This window comes from Aulostomus chinensis, chromosome 7 (assembly GCF_037954235.1).
Source record: "Aulostomus chinensis isolate RoL2024-O1b breed Wild chromosome 7, RoL_Achi_v1.0, whole genome shotgun sequence".
Classification (NCBI taxonomy): Eukaryota; Metazoa; Chordata; class Actinopteri; order Syngnathiformes; family Aulostomidae; genus Aulostomus; species Aulostomus chinensis.
This window is the reverse complement of record NC_141326.1, coordinates 25,619,601-25,641,244: the sequence shown is the minus strand read 5'-3', so window position 1 is coordinate 25,641,244 and position 21,644 is coordinate 25,619,601. Positions and strand designations below refer to the sequence as shown.

Below are 21,644 nucleotides of genomic sequence, written 5' to 3'. Positions count from 1 at the left end.
CTGTTTCCTTCCACCAAGTTTCCAGCTTCCTTGAGTTCTGTCTCCACAGAGCTGTTCCATACGTTCCTGGTCCTTCCTGGGGGGTTTTTTCCACTGCAAGTTCCCCTTTAAAACCTGTCTGATTGTATTGGAGGGTGGTTTCCACATCCAATAAAAGGGCTCAGCTTTCCCACAAACAGGCTCAGATTATTATACCAATGTAATGGAAAGGAACCAGAGAATTGGTGGCAGTCGGTTGTCAAATTGTTTTCCCACATTCTTGATTTAATCTGTTCGTTGAATCTCATTAAACGAAAAAGACCCCAAAACCTGGCGCTCATCTCTGAAATGACAGTACACACAAAGATTCGGCCAGACACCTGGGGCTGCACGGTGATCTCACTCAAAGTCACTGTTCTGGATATAAATGACATTAAAAGAAATTTGATGGCTGGTTTGTTGGTTGCTGTTTCCAGAAGAGTCACTCGGGAAGTTACAGGCTTCAAGAGAAAAGGCTGACGCCACTTCTACTCCAGGTTTGCATTGAATTATGGCTTTTGGCTTTTAAAACGCTGCCTCAACCTTCCAGGTCTCAGTCAATAAAGTTGTTGGTGAACTGGAAGGTTATGTTGTGCACCTCAATAATGTAGTCATCCATAGGGATACCTGGGGGACTCATTTTGCCCTGTCGTTAATCATTCGAGTACTTGGCTGCTTCATGCCTCACCATCATTCTCGCCACATGTGAATTTGTCAGGGTGACTGTGACCTATTTTGGTCAGACTGTTAGTTTGTCGGACTAGGCCAGTGCAGGCTAAAATGTGCAGCCATTTCCTCCTCCAAGGAAAAGACAGTCAATGCACTTCTTGGTGGGGTGCTTCCACAACTGTTGCAAACACCCAAGCGGAAAATGTGAAATTCATGCGGTTTCTCCTGTGCCAGCAGGACTTTGAGGATGTCACATGGCGCTAGAGTTGGCAGCGCCGTCCGTGGACTGGCTGTACAAGCGGCAGGTAGGTGTCAGTCTCATGGGGGCAGGAAGAGCGACGCAGTCTGACAGTGATGGTGTAGACCAATGTGTTTTCTCATAAAAAGCGCCACCTTAATTACTCTGCATTGGACTAGCAGCATCCTTTCAGAGATGTCAGGGGAAGTTGTTCTTTCTAAAATTACTCTAAACACCCAAGTCAAAGCCAGGATCTGTTGTGGTCATATTGCTAGCTGATGGGTCACATGGACGGCTCTGACAACACAGTGGCCGATGTGTTATCTAATGAACTGACCAGCTATTTCCTGTTGGCTGAGCATGTCTTTCTGGAAGCTCCCACCAGTGGCGGTGAGACTGCCAATAGATGCACTGCCAACAAGTTTGTCTAAGATGCGGATGTGAAACTGACGGTCCAAAGTACGCTCAAATGTTTTGACGTGTTATCATTTATTTGAAGGGGCTACAGCAAATGTGTTGACCAGCATTTATCTTTCCTTATAATGGGTAAGTAACTGGCTCCCACATAGACGCACAGCTACAAACATGTGGCTGGCATTTTCTGAATTATGGAATCATCCACAAATCCTGCAGGGGGAAAACGCCTTAGTGACACCTAACGGTGAGTCACTGAAAAATACTCTTTTTCGGTATCACTGAAATGTTTCCAACTGATCCGGCTTTAAGAAACAATAAATGGTTGGCATGCTATAGTGCTAAAGCTAGTGTAAGATTCCCTCCATTGTCTGTGCGATGGCGGTTTGAAACGAGCCACAGAGAACATGCCTTACACCCAAATGCACAATGCACCCCACGCTCTGCTGATGCTACCCGCTCCACATCTTCACCAGACTTACACGACAGCAAGGTTAACATGTACCATTGAATTTATGTCATTTTAGAAATGATCCGTTCATGATTAGTCAGCTGATTCCATCGCCAACTCATTTTGCATGTATCCATCAACTTTACCAATTCAATCAATAAGCAGGTATCTTTTCTTCAGCTGTTTTTTTTTAAACCTGATCATGTGTTTTTGCTTCCCCGTTGAGGGCCGTTTGTATGACCTCACCAACTGGCAGGAAGGAACCACATCTCTCTCTCTCTCCCTCTCTCTCTCTCTCTCTCTCTCTTTCCCTCCCTCTTTCTTTCCAACATCTAAATGTGCGGCAGGGTTTGAATAAAGCTTCTTTCTGCTTTCCTACACAGGCAGGAGCAAGAGGCCCCTGGAGTCACTGGCACTGGGAGCTTTGGAGCATCAATGGTACGTTCCCAACTTACCGGGAATACTGTGAAGGGGGTTTTAGGGGATACTTTGACTCTTCATCCTCTGCTTGAAGGGGAAGGTATTGGTTGGGGTACTCAGATGTCACACAAAGGTAACTTTTTGAAGTTTCTTTGTCGGTATCAGGCAAGTTATTTTATCTGTTAAGTTTGCTTTTGACCATCAGAGTTACATTTGTGTTAATAGACAACTGCAAAAACAGGAGTGGATTGCTTGTGAGTGCTATAGGAGAAATCTGATATATGTGCTGGCTCTCGGGGATGTTTAGCTTTAATAAGTGATTATTTCTGATGTGGAGCTTGTTGGTTTGAATACACAGCTTGACTTTTCATTCATATTTTGACTTGGGGAAGTTGTATAATGTCTGAATGTGAAATGGTTGAAATGTCACAAGGAAATCCGAACTCATCATAGTTAATCCATCAACCTGGATGGTATTTCTCTATGTATCATGGCATGTATGGATGTCTGAGCATCTCTGATTCCCAACCAGCTCATTCCAGGACTGGCAGTGTCATAAAAGTGGGTTAAGTTTTCCAATGATGTGATCATTTGTCAGTTGTTTCCAACCTTTTTGGCTCATGACTCCAAAAACAAAGCCAGGTCTCGTTGCAACCCCTAGTCACCGGATGGAATTAGTCAAATAATTTTGCATACCTGAACCAAAGACATTTTGGTGTTTTAATTTTGTTTTCTAATGAGATCCTCAGAAAGCATAAAAAAGAAAGAAAGAGGGGAAAAAAAACAAGCTAATTTGTGAGGAAATATGTTTTACCCACTTCCTGATCTTGTAATTATCTTGGAAACCTCTCATACAGACTCTTGGTGCCAGGTGGAAGAAGAGACTAAAATGTGCAGCTCTACAGATCCTAAACAGCAGCGTCACTGCTAACTGGGATAAAATTAATGTGTGTACTGTCCCTCATCCTCGAAGTTCTCATAGCAACTGCTACCAGGGAAGTTCTTACTTTCACCTTGAGTGAATCTATTGATAGCAGCATCTTAGAAGTCAGTTTAATGACTGGGAAATGTCACATATTAAGCATGATATCCTGTTACCATGGTAACCCCAGGCTGTCTGTGCTGGTGCATTTTGTGAACTATTATTGGGTGATAATGTAAATGAAAAAAAATTAGTGTGGCATTTCTGAGGAAAATATCTTTACAACTACATCTTATTCCAGTGAATAATTCAATTGCAGCGTGTGTGTGTGTGTGTGTGTGTGTGTGTGTGTGTGTGTGTGTGTGTGTGTGTTTGGTGTATTTTACTGAAATGCAGCATGATTTTGATAGCCTGAGTATGTAGGAATGTGCTAATGCAACTACAGCCACCTGTGAATATGGATGTATCCCCTCCACCCATTTCACTGTACAAGAGTCTGTGTGTGTTCTCAAACACAAGCCTTACAGTATGTGTCAATAGTGACATGAACACACACTCTCATGCGTTTTCTTAACCAGATGCATCGGACGTGCACTCCCACACATCCTCCTGGTGATCTATGAGTGTTACTGTGTGTCTATGCATATCAATGTCGCCTCTGTTCTGCTGCTGTGGGACTCCAGAGGGTTAGAGCAGCGAGCGCTGGGGAGGGGGAGCCTCCCCTGGATGCCCGCCTTGTGTTTACCTTGGCAGGGTTGCACCCCCCAAGGCCCTGCCCCTGTCCGTTGCTGAAACAAACCAAGGCCTCATTGCTCGTCACCTCAGCTAGGAGTGGAACATACCACAGTGCCCGAGCAGGGGAGCAGCAACCACCCCACTAACTGAATGGGCACACTGTGGAGAGAGTGCTTATTGGCTCGACCTGGCCTGGCACGGCTTGCTCGTTAATGCGTGTGCACATTTTGAATTTTCCACTGTTTAATAATACAATATATCAATGATCAGATAACTAGCATTTAGGAGGGGTTGTGTTTGCTCGGTTCAAGAAACATGGACTGTGTTTCTGATTAAGTTAATGGATCATGACATTTTAAGTGCTGTTGGTTAATGCTGTCTTCAGCCATTAATGGGAGGTCCACCATGGCTGTGACCTGTGACCAGATTTCATGTAAAAACATAAATGACTCAGTACTCAAAGGTAAAGGCATAAATGTAAATGTGCAATAATCATTAAATGCCTTACCAATTATTTTTGACCCGACGTGCTTACAACTCTCATTTAAAAGATGTTGATATTAAAACCTTTTGCCATTTTAAAAAAAGTTTTAGAGGCGAACTGAAATTAACAGGATTATTATTTCGCAGCTGTCACTGGAATGAGGTGTATGTCTATTGCCCTTCTAGCCACACGCAGAAGGGGTGGAACAAATATTCAGATCCAATGAATAAAATTAAAAATGTTAAAATACCTCCCTTCAAATAAAAGTCCAACATTTAAATTCCTATCTGGTAAATACCAGAATACTAATTCTATATGATCACTGTCTATTTGTAGTAGTGTTGTAACAATGTACATAACCACGTATCTCTAAAAAGTCAGTTTAAATAGTTGTTGTTGTTTTTTTTCAGCTCAAGGGGCGGCAGAATAACATTCTCGTTACTTAAGTGGATCTGGAAAAATCCTCAGATTTGGTAATAGATGTTTTTCATTGGACAGGAAGGTACGAACAATAAGAATCTAAGTAGCCACCAAAGCCAGACAAATGAGGAGACAAGCAAAATCTTTTATTTAACAGTAAACACCCCATTCCAGAAAGGATACAACATTAAATCGCTGAAAATTAAAGAGATGCAAATATTCTTAGCCCCATGTGACCACTTAGCCCTAAATAACGTTGCAGTGAGTCACATTTATTCTCGGGGAGAAACGTTTGCTTCTGCGCTCTCACTATTCCCGTCTGTGAAAGTTCGTGTCACCAAGTCAGAAACTACTAAAAATGGCAAAACCAACAACACGTCAGGAAGTCCACAGCAAGTCCCAGGCTGATAAGATATGTATAAGAGCGGGGGGTTATTCCAGGATGGATTTATTAATCTGTCTCCATTTTCTGTGTGGTAGTTTGTGTTTCCGGCCAAGTATTCACTCCCAGACAGATCTTAGACTCCAGCGCAAATATTAGTTCTACTGTGATGTATGTGGAACGCTGAGAATGCCCGTAGCCCACACACACATTTACTGTATGTGGTCATCAGTGGTTCATTATTTCAGTAATATTTGGGGTTTCTGTACCTTGACGACTTGCCAGAGGATTTAAAATGTAAGAACTGTGTTTTCTTTTCTTTCTTTTTTTTTTTAAACAATCATAGCTTTACAAAGGGTTATTCCTCCATAGAAATCACCCTTTACCGATGTTTTACATCCAAGAAGTGAGCGTCATGTAAAAACAGAGGTATGATATTGATCCAGAGGCACAAAGTTATCATAACCCTCCTCCTCCGTCGCTGTGTGAAAGGAGCACTTCAACTTTTGGGGAGATTCACTTACTGTCCATCCTCCCCAGAGCTAGACAAGAAGATAGATGCCCTTCTCTCCCCTGTGTGTGCGCTTTAGGCAGCTGAGACCCACAGAGACCAGCTGACAGCTACCTAGCTTAGCACAATGAATGGTGGCTGGTGGAAAGTGTTTGCATGCGTTAAAAGTCATCAAATAGACCAGGATCTTGGTTTGGTAGTCCTCCTCATCCTCTCTTACAAAGGTGCTCTTATTGATGTCAACAAACTTTTTGTTTTATTGAGCGAAGTCGCAATGAGGTTTTTGAGGTGGGGTGAAAAGAACTCCCAGGTGTCTGATTCAAAGATTACCTTATTTAGTCATTTCACATTGTTGTTTTATAATTAATGAAATAGGAAACTCTTGCTCTATTAACACAGGCTGTCTTGGAGTAAAGTGTATTTGATGACCGCCAATGGAGTTATGCTAACCTGCTCATTTACTACCATTCATTGTGCTAAGCTAACTAGTCTTTCTCGGTCTCAATTCTCTGATGCAGGAGAAACTTGCATCCATCTTCTTGTTTGGCTCTGTGGAGGATAGCAAACATGTAAATTTCCCCAAAAGTTGGTATGTCCCTTCAACCTTCCAGGAGCGTGCTATAAATGTCATTTGGCTTTTCGCCAGACGGCCATCCTCCGGTCAGATCCTCCGGTCAGATCCTCCGGTCAGATCCTGTCAACGTTTTTGTGACCGCATGCTTAGATTTCTTGGTTGTAAGTGTCTGTGTGTGGCTGTTTGGAGTGAACTGGGAGGGTTTGGCGGCACAATGAGGGTTCAGTCGAGCTGCTTTCGCTATGCTGGACGTCACAGAAGCGGAAAGTTGAATCGGCCATGTGATAATCAGAGTTTGCCAGATGCGGGTTTGTGCTCCTGCCTGCAGCAGCGATAGATTATAATCATGTTTGTGTTCAAATTTCATTCATATCCCCCCCAAAAAAAAAAAAAAAAAAAATTCACATTTTTTAAAGGAAATAATCTGTTGGCTTCAGAGGAAACCTTCTTGCTGGGGTATCGTGAGGCAGCAACCCACTGCTGGACCAATATTTATTTTGCTAATGAGAATGATGGCTATTTTATGGCTTCAAAGGAATGGAATACTACAGAAAATATATTGAAGTACCGTTTAAAAAGTGCACTTGGGAAATTCTAAATTTCCACAGATTTTACTTGTTCCATATCGCGGTTGCCAGGAAAGAGTCTGTATTTTCATGCATTTATAACATTTTATCAAGACCTTTTTACTCTTTATTTTTCGTACCCTCTTTTTATTCAGTCTAATTATTATTCAGCACACACAAGGCTTTTAGGCACCGACTAAGAAAGACACCTTTGTAATTTTTGGTGGCAAAAAAGTCTTGACATGCTGAACATGATTTGTTTTTTAAGCATTTTACACTTCCTGCATACGCAAATGCAATGGAGGCCTATACAGTGTATCAGAAAATACGCATATGCATTTATTTGAAACTTTGTTTTGTAATGTTCTAGTGTGTTTGACCCCCATGAGTTGTGTCCTTTACAAGGTTGGAATTTAAGTGATTGTACAATACACGAAGGCAGATAAGGACACTTACCTTAGAAAAGCCCAATGCTCTTTTTTTTTTCTTCTCAGTTTGAAACAAATGGAAATGCACTTTAGATTAATGAGTCATTATCCTCCCTCTCAGCCTGAACTTAATTTAGCGCTTCAGATATTTCCTGTGACCAGACACAGAGGGGCTTTCATTCCTCGGGGAGCCAGCTTGGTATTTCCAAATGATATTTGAGACTCTTGATGTCCCATTTTCATTTTAACTAATGAGCCTGACGTCACAACTGAACGCACTGTACATCCTGAATAACACGGAATATGAAAGTAAACACACAGGAGTTAGGAAAAATCACAGTGGCATCCAGAAGTAGAGGAAATTATAATAAGCACTCATTCATTTTAACACTTACCTCACTGTTCATTCACACACATTTCTGGTAGAGAGACGTTTCTGTTTACGCTCCCTCAGCTTTTTCATTGCTTATGCTTTTGGTTGCAGCACAAGCCAAAGTTTTGACCGGCCATCTCGGTATTACTGTGGACATGTACTTTCAATCAGTTTTTCTATGCTGTTTTATTGCAATACTGCAATATTATTCAGATAATAGCATTTTTTTATGCCACTACCTTTAGATAATATATCATTATCACAAAATAACAGCAGAAAATCCTTTCTCAGCTACTGCTGATCTGCCTTTTATAATTTCAGATCCACAAATTTGATTTTGGTGTTATTTTGATTTTGTTTTTTTTTCTATAAAGGCAACAATGACCCCCCTGCTTCTGCTGTGTGTGTCCTTGCCCCTCATCCTGGCAACAACAACAACATTTGAAGACCATGACGGTACGTTACAACTTTTACCACTTCTTCAGCTTCTTTTGGGCACTTTCATCCTTACTTACTTGCTGTCTTGATAAATTACAGATGACCTTGCGAGAAAAAAAAAAAAACACATATCAAATGCTCTAAAACTCACGTGTAATGTATGAAGTCTTGCTCAGTTTATGTGGGAAAAAAATGAAATGTAAAAAAAAAAAAAAGTTGTGATTTAACGGAGATGTTAAGAATCTTTTTTTTTTTTTTTTTAATCTAACGGCCTGTGACAGAACAGAGCCAGGTTTGCTTCCCAGTGTTTCTCACTCTTTTTGCGAGTCAAACAGATTTGATATTTGTATCTCCTTTCCTAAATATGACCTCTTCCTCCAGAGGGCAATCTATCCCATTTGGATTTTAAAAAAGCCAAGAAAAACCTGAGTCATTTGTACAAAGACCTTCCAAAAACTTGCAGTGTGTTATTGGGCGATCTTAAACGGGACCAGGGACACTGTAGGTCCAAAGTGCTGCATGTTCTAAGTCATTTTCTTTTAGCCAAACATGTTTTTCTCTCTCCTCCCTTTATGTCTTTCTCTCTTTTTGAACAATCATGAAAAAATTCCCAGTTATTTTTAGAGATGTAACCTCCCCCCCTCCCCCCAGACCGATGTTAGGAGGGATAAGAATTACGGGGTTCTCCTATGATTGCCAAACTGCTCTCTCTATATATACTAGAAGGCGGGATTGCATCCTCATTAATGACTAGATGATTAAAAACCTGTCCTGTTTCTCCAGAGATGGATGGCACATTGCGTGTCAGCATCCCAGTGGAGTTGCCTCTCCGTCCCCTGCTGGGTAGCAAGGTGGTAGTGCCCTGCTACTTCCAAGACACTTCCATCAATGACCCCGGAGCCCCAACTATCACACCACTCTCCCACCGCATCAAGTGGAGCTACGTCACCAAGGAGAAAATCACCACCATCCTTGTGGCGTCTGAGGGAAAAGTTAATGTGGAGACGGAGTATTTAGACAGAGTGACGATGGTCAACTACCCACTGGTGCTCACTGATGCCACCATGGAGCTGACAGAGCTGAGCTCAAAAGATTCTGGCACCTATCGCTGCGAGGTGACGCACGGCATCGAGGACAACTACGACTCTGTGGAGATCCAGGTTCAGGGTACGCCACACAAAAAGTGTCTTCTTCTTCTTCACAAAATGCAGTTTCATCGTTGTTTGTCTGAGAACAGTGACAAATGTCACAGGATACCCAAGACTAAAACATTTCTATTTTTCTCTGACACAGCGGTCTCAATGCACATTTCTATGCAGGCAGGCCTTTCTTTCCTTGAAAAAGTTGCTGCCAAAAGGATGAAAATTCAGAGGGAATTTTTCAATATATTACTCAACTTCTTTGAGCGTGAACCATCTTTTTGAGTCCACAGTCTTTGTCTGGGGATATTTCAGAAATAAGAGCTTTCTAATAAGATCATTGATAGTTGAAAGATATTCCCTCCGGGTTCTGCTGTCTGATCTTTCCTTTTTTGTAACTCTCAGGCATTGTGTTCCACTACCGAGCCATCTCCACTCGCTACACTCTGACCTTCGAGAAGGCCAAAGCAGCTTGCCTCCAAAACAGCGCCACCATCGCCACTCCAGCCCAACTACAGGCCGCCTACGATGAGGGATATCACCAGTGTGATGCTGGATGGCTGTCAGACCAGACTGTTAGGTAGTGTCAGTGACATATGACATGGTTCCATAAGTGCCAGGCGTCACTGCTCCTGCAACTGGCCTTTTAGCCCATTGCAGATTTAAAAGCTACTCATTGCAACAGTTTTCACCTTGTCTTGGCTGTTCAGAACAACTATAGCTACTTATGAACGCGCTACTTTCTAGAAAAAAAAACATCTCTGTATCCTGAGAGCTTTTATCACGACTAACTTTGTCTATCTATCGGCTGCCAACTTTGTCCTCTTCAGGTATCCCATTCAAGAGCCACGTGATCGTTGCTTTGGAGACAAGGAGACCTTCCCTGGAGTGAGAACCTACGGAGTGAGGGACGTGAATGAGACCTATGATGTGTACTGTTTTGCTGAGAAGATGTCAGGTATTGACTGTGACAACAAGCACGGGCCTAGTAACATGTTACAGTTCGCCACCACCAGGGGACAGAAGTATTACAGTGACTGTGCACGTCTCCCCTCTTCCCTCCTCCCAGGCAGAGTCTTCTACTCCATGTCTGTGGAGAAGTTCACCTTCTATGAAGCCGGGGATCAATGTGCCAAACTGGGCGCCAGACTAGCCACCACTGGAGAGCTTTACCTGGCCTGGAAGGGCGGCATGGATGTGTGTAATGCCGGCTGGCTGGCTGACAGGAGCGTACGTTACCCCATCAACATCGCCAGGCCTCAGTGTGGAGGGGGGCTTCTGGGAGTCAGAACCGTCTACCTGTTCCCCAACCAGACAGGATACCCCTACCCAGACTCCCGCTACGACGCCATTTGCTTCCAATGTAAATATGTCTGAAACCCTTTATTTTCAGTGCATTATGGGAACTGAGGCTGAAATAAAACGGGGCTTATTTTTCATGAAGAGACAGTTTGAGAAAAGTGGATGGTCTAAGAGGAAGAATCTATATCTAAGTGCTATACAGCGCAATTTACTTGAGCTTCTTGAAGGTTTAGTTCAGCTAAAAATTGTACAATACAACCTTGTCTCACAAACAGCCCAGGAGGATGATGGTGTGGTATCTGGAAGGACCACCCCCTTCCCTGACATCATCAGGGTAACACCCGCCCCCGGGGTTTATCCAGGCCTCACGGCCAGACCTGAGGATCAGGAGATCCGGCGCGGAGAAGTGGACAGTCTCTCCCCGCTGCCCATCCCACCGACCTTCCCTAAAGAGGTGGACACATATGCAGCCATGGCCCCCACAGGTAAACTGCTTATGTACGCAGTCTCTCACTCAAACCATTAACTATTTGTCCTGTTTTTAACTTCTGTTACTGAAACCTTTGGAATGGAACTGCCATGTTGAAACTGCATTTGGTCAAATATGAAGAGGGAGACCCTGACAAGGAATGTTCAACCTCATCCCTATACATAAATTAACATGAAATTTAAAAAAAAACAAGTGAAACCTCTGTTAAAATAAATCGAAACTGGAAAAAATAGACATTTGTAAGTACATAAACAATTAATGAACATGAAGTTCAACATGAAATTAAAAAATGTGTAATAAATCTGGGATTATTTTATATTTTTTTTATTTGCCAGTTGCTAATTTTTATGAATGGCTTTTGTTTTTGCAAGTGAAATATTAATATATTAAACAGACGACGGATTCTCCTCATGCATTGGCTATCCAGAAATACAATCAAAGGATAGAAAGCCACAAATTAATTATAACTCATAAATGTAAATTACCACAGTCAAAAGATGGAAATTGCCTCATAACAAGATTTAAAGTGACACTGTACAAATAAAATCTGAAACAATTGTAAATTCTATAGCCTGGATAAAGGCTATAAAACATGACCCCATCTTTCTTCCTTCCTTCCCCACACTGTCCCTCAGGTGTGGTGTTCCACTATCGGCCTATTACTGGTCGCTACACTCTGACCTTCCAGGAGGCTCAGCAGGCCTGCAAGAGTGTTGGAGCAGTGATCGCAAGCCCCCAGCAGCTGCAGGCAGCCTTTGAGAAGGGTCTCCATCAGTGTGACGCTGGCTGGCTCCGTGACCAGACCGTCAGGTAAGCTGGAGGCACATAGACCAGTATAACTGGCTGTTTCACATTCTTTTCTGTTATAATTCCATTTTTGAATCACAGACTGATAAGTAAATCATATACTTGGTGTTATTAAGAAGCATCATAATGACTTTATTGTCTTTTCATACAGGTTTAGGTATAGAAGGTTAATTTAGAAGTGACTTTGTTGCATGGCAGAGCTTTGATATGATGCACAACTATCCTCTCTTGCTCAGGTATCCCATCGTCTCACCCAGAGACAACTGTGCTGGTAATCTGCACTACCTTCCAGGGGTCAGATCCTACGGCCTGAGACCAGAAAATGAACGCTACGACGTATTTTGTTATGTAGAACGTCTCGGGGGTGAGCAGTAAATAAAGTACAACATTTTCCGCGTACTTTTAATTATACATGTATTTTTGTTCAATGTTGTACTGTCTACCTTGTGTATGTGGCGTCCTCTGAATGCTCTTGTCACTCTCCAAGGTGAGGTCTTCTTCACCAGCGACTATGACAGCTTCTCCTACGAGGAGGCCGTGCAGCACTGCCAGAAACTCAACACCACCCTGGCCACCACTGGGCAGCTGTATTCTGCCTGGAAACAAGGTCTTGACAAGTGCCTGCCAGGCTGGCTGATGGACCGCAGCGTCCGCTATCCCATCACAACTCCCAGAGCCCACTGTGGAGGCGGCCAGGTGGGGGTCCACACCATCTACGCCTTTCCCAACCAAACAGGCTTCCCCGATGAGCACTCACGCTATGACGCCTACTGCTTCAAAGGTAGGAAAGAGTTGGGAATGAAATGAAAAAAAAAATCACAAAGAAAACCTTGTGTCAGGTACATACTGAATCAAGGAAAGTGAAAACATCTTTTACTTGGGCTGATAAAGAATATCAGGTACTGTTTGAAGGCAGTGCCAAAAATTAAATATATTTTACTCACTTCAGAGTTCAATAGTTCCGACAAAACCAGGAACAGTTTATGATAAACAACCAGCCAGCTACAACCTCATACCCTCAGATAGGACAAGAGATGACTAAATCAGATATATTAGATGTTGTCTGTAGGTGGCACGGTGGTGCAGTGGTTATGCTGTTGCCTCACAGCAAGAAGTTTCAGGGTTCGAGGCCCGGCTGGAGCACAGGATCTCTCTGTGTGGAGTCTCCATGTTCTCCCTGTTCCTGTGTGGGTTCTCTCTGGTACTCCAGCTTCCTCCCACAGTCCAAAGACACCAAGAGGGGACGAGGCTGATTGATACTCTAAGGGTGGCTCTAGGTGTGACTGTGAGTGTGAATGGTTGTCTGTCTCTATGTGTTGGCCCTGTGATGGACTGGCGACCTGTCCAGGGTGAACCCCACCTCTCGCCCAAAAGCCGCTGGGATAGGCTCCCGCCCCCCCCCCCCCCCCCGCAACCCTTAACAGGAATAAGTGGAAGAAAATGGATGGATGGATGTTGTCTGTAGTATTTGACTCTTACCATTTATTCTTTTTTAATTGTACGTCTGCACAAGCACATGCACATGTACACCTGAACGAAGCCTCTTAATTACCATTATCTAATTTTGTGTCTTCCAGCTGGAACCCACTTTGTGGATGTTGAAAATAAAACTGCTACGACCTTCACCAAAGTGACGGTGGATGTCATCAACAAAACAACAGCGACAGTTGATCACTTTGTCCCCCCTGGTAAGACATGAAGTCGGCTGTCGGGAGTCCTCGTTGGTCTGGTTCAGCCTGGCGGTTGTACCCATGACAGAGGTCAAGTCTGTGGGTCACGCTAGCGCCTTATATTTCATGTTCCAAACCTACTGGCACAAGATAGGATGAAGAGCTCTGGAGACAGTTATGTACTATAACTGCAAGTTGTATAGAGGGCAAGACTGAGCAGCGCTTGTTACAGTACTACTATTAAACAGAGTAGTTCGTCAAATAATAGGGTCAAACCCCTCCTGTCTTTATAATCTGGCTGATTTGTTCGATAAATCCAACATAAATCGTGTCTGTCAAATTTTGACATCCTTGTTGAAAAGTGACGACGCTCTTATCTGGTTTGCTCTGTTGTTTGTTTCAGTTCAAACTACTGAAGTTTACAATGAAACTGAAAGCAGCGTAACTCTCACTGAAATAGAGGAGTTCATCAACATGACCACCTCCACCACCACGAGCCATCAACTTCCTCCTACCGGTAAGAGAACAATGGGAATTAAACTGCTTTTTTTCCAATTTTTTCAATGTCATACGACCTTTGAAATGGATGGATTTTATTCTAGTTTTCTTCTGTTAGCTGTGATTTGGGATGTTTCTTCTCTTCCAGTCACGTGTGGCGAGCCCCCTGAGGTGGAACATGGCTCTCCGATGGGCAGCAGCAGGGAGCGCTATCCCGTTGACTTTCAAATCCACTACCAGTGTGAGGCGGGCTACACAGAGCGCCACCTACCTGTCATACGCTGTTTGGAGAATGGAGAATGGGAGCAGCCACAAGTTGAATGTATAGAATGTGAGTCTGCCCTTAAACATGGATTTTCATTAATAAAAGGTAATAAAAGAGTAAAAAGAAAAGGCAATCATTGCTTCTAAGAGCTTGGATATACTCAGTTGTAATAACCAACGCGACGTATGCGACATATTTATACTGATGGTACATATTTGTGTCACTGTAAAACTCCGTCAGTCAAAATGAAACTGATGAGCTGGCAAGACATGAATAGCATGTTAGCAGCATGGAAGCCTTCCGCCCTCCAGCCTCCCACCACTGGTGTCTGACATCGCTCAAGACTCCTCACGGGGAGAATCATCAGTTTAGCGACAAGTACGGTGAAATAAACTCCTGCTCAATGTTGTGACCTTGGTCTGTCAATAAATACAGAAACATAAACAGCCAGTAATGTGATTTAGAAAGTTAGCTGTCAGGGTTTATGCTTCTTTAAAGAGCAGCGGTGGAATGAGAGCGAGCAGGTGACTGAATTACCTGGAAGCCATGTTGTTTACAGTGTTGTTTGTTTTCTTCTGTTAGCTGTGATTTGGGATGTTTCTTCTCTTCCAGTCACGTGCGGCGCGCCCCCTGAGGTGGAGCATGGCTTCCCGATGGGCAGCAGCATGGAGAGCTATCCCATCAACTTCCAAGTCCGCTACCAGTGTGAGGCGGGCTACACAGAGCGCCACCAACCTGTCATACGCTGTATGGACAATGGAGAATGGGAGCGGCCTCAAGTGGAATGTAAAGAAGGTGAGTTTGCTCTTAAACGTGTATTTTCATTGATAAAATATTTGGACAGTAAAACAAGAGCATGCAAGTGTACAATGCAATATTGCAAGCGGCATTTATGATACAAATGCCCCTCTTGCTTGCGCTTTTGATGCGAGACATATTTTCATTTTATGGACTATTATTCTGAATAATCATATTTGAAATAATAAATTATATTTGCTTCTGTGTTTCAATTTGTGTTGTTGTTAATGTCACACAACATGTAAATTGATATATTCTCTTCTCACAAGATATAACAATGGCAGTGTCTCATCACGTTTTCTGTCCTCGTTTTAGCTCCAGCTCCTGTTGATGAGTCTGGCTCAGGCTCCGCTGAACACATGACCACTGAAGAAATCATAAGAGAGTCCAGCACCTCCAGCGGCAGTGGCGACATCTCCGGTTCAGGACAGGAGGTCCTCTTCCATGAGCACACCGACGTATACTCAGGAGAGCACACTTCCTCTGATGGCCCTCACGAGGCAGAGGGGGGAAGTGCTGTCCTGTACACAGAGTACAGTGCATCAGGGTCTGGAGAGGAGAGACAACACTCTGGCTTCGGTGAACCAGGTTCTGTCAGTGGTAGTGGGGACATCAGTGGTAGCAGTGGTGACTTATACATCAGCATGGTGGATGGGAGGTTGACAGAGTTGTCAACTCCCCAAATCCGTACTGAGCAGCACTTAGGTAGCGGGGATTTGTTGATATCAGGTATGTCTGCATCAGGAAGCACATCCGAGTCAGGAACCAGTGGATTTTCGGGCATCACATTTACAGACCACAGTGCCATCGACATAACAGTCCAGCCGTCTGGAGAGCAGGAGGTGTCCGGGTATCGGCTCCCTGGGTCAGGGTACGCCAGCGGCTTTCCAAGTGGTTTTTCATCCGGTGTTTCAACCAGCGACTCTGTCCAGCCTCGTGGTGATGTCATCTACATAACGGATGATGGTATGATGGAGGTAACTGTTACGCCACAGGTACGCCATCCTGAGCAGGGCCGGGGGGTCATAGAGATAAGCGGAGAGGAAAGTGGTTCTGGCTTCCATGACGAACTCAGAGTCACTTTGGACCGAAGCTCAGGTCGCGAGAGCTTTGATGAAGACCTGCACACGGAGAGACTTTCTACAGCCCTCCCTTCTGGATCTACCACCACTTACCCAGAGTACATGGTCACACGTAGTCAGTCAGGACAAGAGGAGGAGGAGGAGGAGGAGAGGGAACAGAGAAGAATTACTGAATCTACTGATTATGCTGTGACTCAAGATGCTGCCTACACCAGCCCAACCACGGCGCCATCGGTATCACTGGCTACCCCTGCTGTTGTGGAGAAACCTGAAGTAGAAAAAGGTATTTGGTTTTGATGTTCCCTTTAACCCTGGTTTTATCGTGTTAGACAAAGAAATACATGGTTGGAAGTGTGAGTAAGGAATTTAGCCCCAAACCGCTCCTGATACCTTCACCATCAGTGTATGAATGGGTTGTAAAGCACCGCACAGTCGTGTCATCTACATGTTTTGTATGTGTCTTCCTGTGTGCAGCCATGCACGGCTGCCCAGACGGTTGGGTGGAGTTCATGGGGAGCTGCTACCTCCACTTTACGGACAGACACACCTGGACTGATGCTGAGCAGCGTTGTCAGGAGCTCAACGCCCACCTGGTTAGCATCAGAACCCCCGAGGAGCAGCAGTTCCTGAACGGTGAGTGGCTGTGTGGTTTTCACAGAAAGGGTAGATCATGTCTACAAATGGCAACGAATTTCTGAGCGTTAAGTCTAGTGGAGCGGCTTGTTTGGAAGATTTCGACAAGCAAGTGTGGAACAACAAGCATTTCGAGGAGAGATCAGCGCTTTTGTATGGCGCTGGGACACGAGGTCACCTATCTTCAAGGTCAAGTCAAAGACAGGAAGCCAGTGAGGGACCATGTCCTCTACTGGCTACTCGATGACAAACTCTGTCTTGGAATCCTGAGTGGACAGACAGTGTGAATCACTGCTGTGATGACGGTGGTGTTTATGAAGTTGCGTTGATTTATTTCCTTGGATTATTTAAAGTAAATGTTTTGGTGGGATAATTCATACTTTTTGATCCCCTCTGAGTTAAAATAAATAAATAAATAAATTTCACTTTACATTACAGCCAAAGGTCAGGACTACGAGTGGATAGGACTTAATGACAAAGATGTTCAGAACGACTTCCGCTGGACAGACGGCAGTCCTCTGGTGAGTCTAGACATCGATGGCAGCTCATCATAACTAAAACATTATTAACTGCTGTGACTCAGCTTCAGCCCATCTCGTCATGGCAGAGGAATTCTATCATTTACTTTATGCTTCATCGAGTACGGGAAGTTCAATCAACTTTTTCCATGTCTGCACATACTTTTTGAAGACGTATGAGAACTGGAGGCCCAACCAACCAGATAACTACTTCAACTCTGGTGAGGACTGTGTGGTGATGATCGGCCATGAAGACGGGCAATGGAACGACGTGCCCTGCAACTACTACCTTCCCTTCACCTGCAAGACCGACCCTGGTAGGTTCAGTATGTTAGGTATGTCTTCTCTGAGGTCTAGCAATCATTGTTTTACGCTGTCAACTTCTAAGAGGTTGGATATACTCAGTTGCAATAACAATGCGATGTATGCGACATATTTCCACTCATGCTACGTATTTGTGTCACTGTGAAACTATCAGTTAGCAAGACATGAATAGCATGTTAGCAGCATGGAAGCCTTCCGCCCTCCAGCCTCCCACCACTGGTGTCTGACATCGCTCAAGACTCCTCACGGGGAGAATCATCAGTTTAGCGACAAGTACGGTGAAATAAACTCCTGCTCAATGTTGTGACCTTGGTCTGTCAATAAATACAGAAACATAAACAGCCAGTAATGTGATTTAGAAAGTTAGCTGTCAGGGTTTATGCTTCTTTAAAGAGCAGCGGTGGAATGAGAGCGAGCAGGTGACTGAATTACCTGGAAGCCATGTTGTTTACAGTGTTGTTTGTTTTCTTCTGTTAGCTGTGATTTGGGATGTTTCTTCTCTTCCAGTCACGTGCGGCGCGCCCCCTGAGGTGGAGCATGGCTTCCCGATGGGCAGCAGCAGGGAGCGCTATCCCGTCGACTTTAAAGTCCGCTACCAGTGTGAGGCGGGCTACACAGAGCGCCACCTACCTGTCATACGCTGTATGGAGAATGGAGAATGGGAGCGGCCACAAGTGGAATGTACAGAAAGTGAGTTTGCTCTTAAATGTGTATTTTTTTTAACTGCTTCTGTATTTATTTACTTTGCTACAGATGCAATAATTCCTCATTTAATTTTTTTCCTTAATATATCTATTTATATATTTTGTTTTTGCATATAATTTCCCCTTATTATCCACTTCTAAATTCTACTTAACATGTTATTTGTTATTTTCATAAATATTTACTTATCTAAAACATTTAAACGGGGAAGCAGAAATACATAGTTGCCATCCTACCAAGGTAAATGAATACAGAGCTAGAATTAAAACAGAAATATCAATTTGTGACATTAATGCACACCTTTATTTCTAATGTTATTTTTTATTCATCCAATGAAATACTGATTTTAATTGGATCATTTACTCCATAATATCATGTGAACGAGATTCCAAAGAATTGATATATATACATATATACACATATATATACATATACATATATATACATATACACATATATATATACATATACACATATATATATACATATACACATATATATATACATATACACATATATATATACATATATATATATACATATACACATATATATATACATATATATACATATACATATATATATACACATATATGTATACATATATACATATACATATATATACATATACATATATATACATATATATACATATACATATATACATACATATATATACATACATATATACATACATATATACATACATATATATACATATACATATATACATACATATATATACATATACATATATACATATATATATATATATATACATATATATATATATATATATATATATATATATATATATATATATATATATATATATATATATGTATGTTAGGAGATTTAAACCTTGAAATAAATGGAACCTAAAGTGCAACTTGTGTGACACCAGTGAGGCGTTGTGTACATACTTCCGAGTTAACATTTCAGCGTTATATTTATGAAGAATCCTTCCGACCGCACATTCCACCGATTCGATGAAATCATCAGTATTCCTATCTTTTTCTCCTCCAGCTGGCGCCAACAGTAACAGGCTACACAAAAGATCCCTCAGGAGGAGAAGTAAAGGAGTCCGAAGCCAACAGGAACACAGGAAGCCGCTCTGAGCCGGACTGCAATGACATACAACAGAGAGTCACAAAGGACCCCTCTTGTGAAGAAGCACGGACACCAATGCTAATGCGCGACCAAAAAGATAACCGTCCCTCCCGTGTAAATACAAACACTAAAGCACATTTAGACAGTGATGGCCTTATTGACTGATGTTTTTGGCTCTTTCAGTGTCACTCAGTCAAGGCAGTTTGCCAGAATATGTATTTATAGCATCTAATTTATAGCTGTGATCCAGCATTTGGAAAATCTCAATGCACAAAATTTCTGCCATATCAGCTGCCAGAAATGCACATTAAGTAAGACAAGAAAAAAGCAAACAAGTCAAAAAGTGATTTAATAGGCTGTGTGGTGACACACAAAGTGCAAAACAGGCCGTAAGTGGTTTTGATTGTAGCTGAATTCTCTGAAGTCAAACATTGTTACATAGATTTTTGCTCTATTTCTACGCTATTTTTTCTAGATTTGTGTTTCTTAGTGTTTTTTATTTGGTCTTAGACTCTAGGAGCTACAAGTGTGTGCTTCAGACTGGTGAAGCCAGCTGTTTCTTACAATGTTTGTCAAGACAGTGATTCTCAAACATTTTGGTCAGTAACATAATCCCTCTCTGATATATTATGGAGAGGCTTTCAAAGAAAAAAATTCCGTTTTGCATTGAAAATATCTCCAATGAGAGTAAAATCAAGAACAGAAATGCCCTCCTTTCAAATTAAATGACTTTGTCATAACCTCGAATTAGAGAACCACTGTGCTATGGCACGACCGCAGTACCAGATATTCTGAAACAAATGTGCTGTTCCATTTAATGATGAATAAAAATCCAAGTTCAAAATGTGATTTAAGTCACTGCAGCAGACCTGGATTTAAATAGTTAGCACTCATGCACTTTTGGGAGTCTTCAAGTCACTTCTGTGCCAATCATTTGAATCCAGCGCACCTTAAACTGTACAAATAAATAATAGCAATCATCATCTGCAGCTAAGTACATGAAGTCTACGCGTGAATCGGTCAGCTTTTCTGCCCGGAGGAGCCTCCCAGGACGGTGAAAATCTCCAGCTCAGTGTTGCTAAAGATGTAAATCCCTATTTTGTAGGTTAAGGTTTTTTTTTATTTGTGACTTCTCAGTTCCTTCGCCCTGTCAGCGCTGTCTTGTGTCAGGATCATGATAGAGTTAAGATTCAGTGTTTGCTTAACACAAGAGATTCTCACTGTAAATATTCTCACTGCAATTGTCTGAACAGCAGGATCTGTCAATAACTTACAACACGCACTTCATTACTTCATTATCGACCTAATCGTTGCCTAGTTGTTGGTTTGTTAGTTTAATTAAGAGGTTAATTGCAGTTTGTTTGGTTTTTTTTGCTTTTGTTTTTTTTGTTTTTTTTTTAAAAAGACTGGTTCAAAAGACAGCTGAAAAGACACAAATGGATTTTTCCACCTTAGCTTCAGGCATCTTTCTGGAGGTTTCTGTTGCTGCAGTTTCTTGCGACAGGGTCCTCTCATCTCAAAAGTAGCCAACTTTTTGAAACCCGAGAAATGATTACGTTTAAGGGTGAAGAAGCTGTGAATGCAGTAAAAAAACATAAAAATATCAAGTTTTACAGATACGATGAGCTCGGAAACGGAGAGTGTTGAGGTTATAAAAAAATGTCGACCATGACCTTTTTTAGGTCAAGATTTGCTCAGTCTTTGAGAGCCGATACTCGTGTCCATATCTGACTTTTCACAAACACTGAAAAAGCAAATGTGCAGTGAAACTCTCGCAGAAATTAAACACACCGCAGATCACGGAAGTCTTACTAAGATTTATTTGTATCATTCAGAAGTTGGATATCCTTGGTCTGAGCTCAAAATGCGCTCAAATGTCAGCATGAATCCCACGTTCCAGGGATGACTTGGGAGACATTTTAAATAAAATCAGTGAGCTAATAAAAACAGTGAGGCTCTCTGTCAGTGTTTGTGATTTATTGATTCTTCTACAAACTGAAACATCTCTTAGAAAATAAACCAAAATATGGTGCACGCAGACGATACTGACATTGTTCAGATCCTGAATCCTGACGTGATCATACAGTATTCTGTACTGTGATGTACCAAATAAAAGTTGGAATCATATGTCTCAGTCAAATTTATTGTCTCAGTGTATATAAAATGCTCAATTCTGTCTCCCTAAATTATGAAAATCCTCCCCTGAAATGGTCTGGCAACATCTTTCCCCAAAGCTGGTAAATTTGAGGTAAACTCTGCCGGC

At 42.4% G+C, this 21,644-nt stretch overlaps 1 protein-coding gene across 1 annotated transcript; it reads left to right on the top strand.

Moving 5' to 3' along the window:
- The first annotated feature begins 493 nt into the window (after nt 1–493).
- acanb (aggrecan b) lies at nt 494–21,499 on the top strand. The gene is made up of 22 exons (XM_086209544.1): nt 494–515; nt 925–992; nt 2,174–2,228; nt 7,980–8,061; nt 8,827–9,210; nt 9,588–9,762; nt 10,013–10,140; nt 10,252–10,545; nt 10,760–10,969; nt 11,610–11,784; nt 12,018–12,145; nt 12,269–12,562; nt 13,359–13,469; nt 13,855–13,968; nt 14,098–14,280; nt 14,827–15,009; nt 15,328–16,377; nt 16,569–16,727; nt 17,166–17,248; nt 17,418–17,562; nt 18,077–18,259; nt 19,298–21,499. The coding sequence occupies exons 3-22, from the start codon at nt 2,226–2,228 to the stop codon at nt 19,387–19,389; spliced, it is 4,176 nt and encodes a 1,391-aa protein (XP_086065670.1). The 5' UTR covers nt 494–515; nt 925–992; nt 2,174–2,225; the 3' UTR covers nt 19,390–21,499.
- Nucleotides 21,500–21,644: the final 145 nt, after the last annotated feature.

Coding starts and splice junctions, on each gene's coding strand:
- acanb (XM_086209544.1), top strand. Junction 17,563..18,076: donor CACCTGCAAGACCGACCCTG/GTAGGTTCAGTA, acceptor CTTCTCTTCCAG/TCACGTGCGGCGCGCCCCCT. Junction 18,260..19,297: donor ACAAGTGGAATGTACAGAAA/GTGAGTTTGCTC, acceptor TTTCTCCTCCAG/CTGGCGCCAACAGTAACAGG.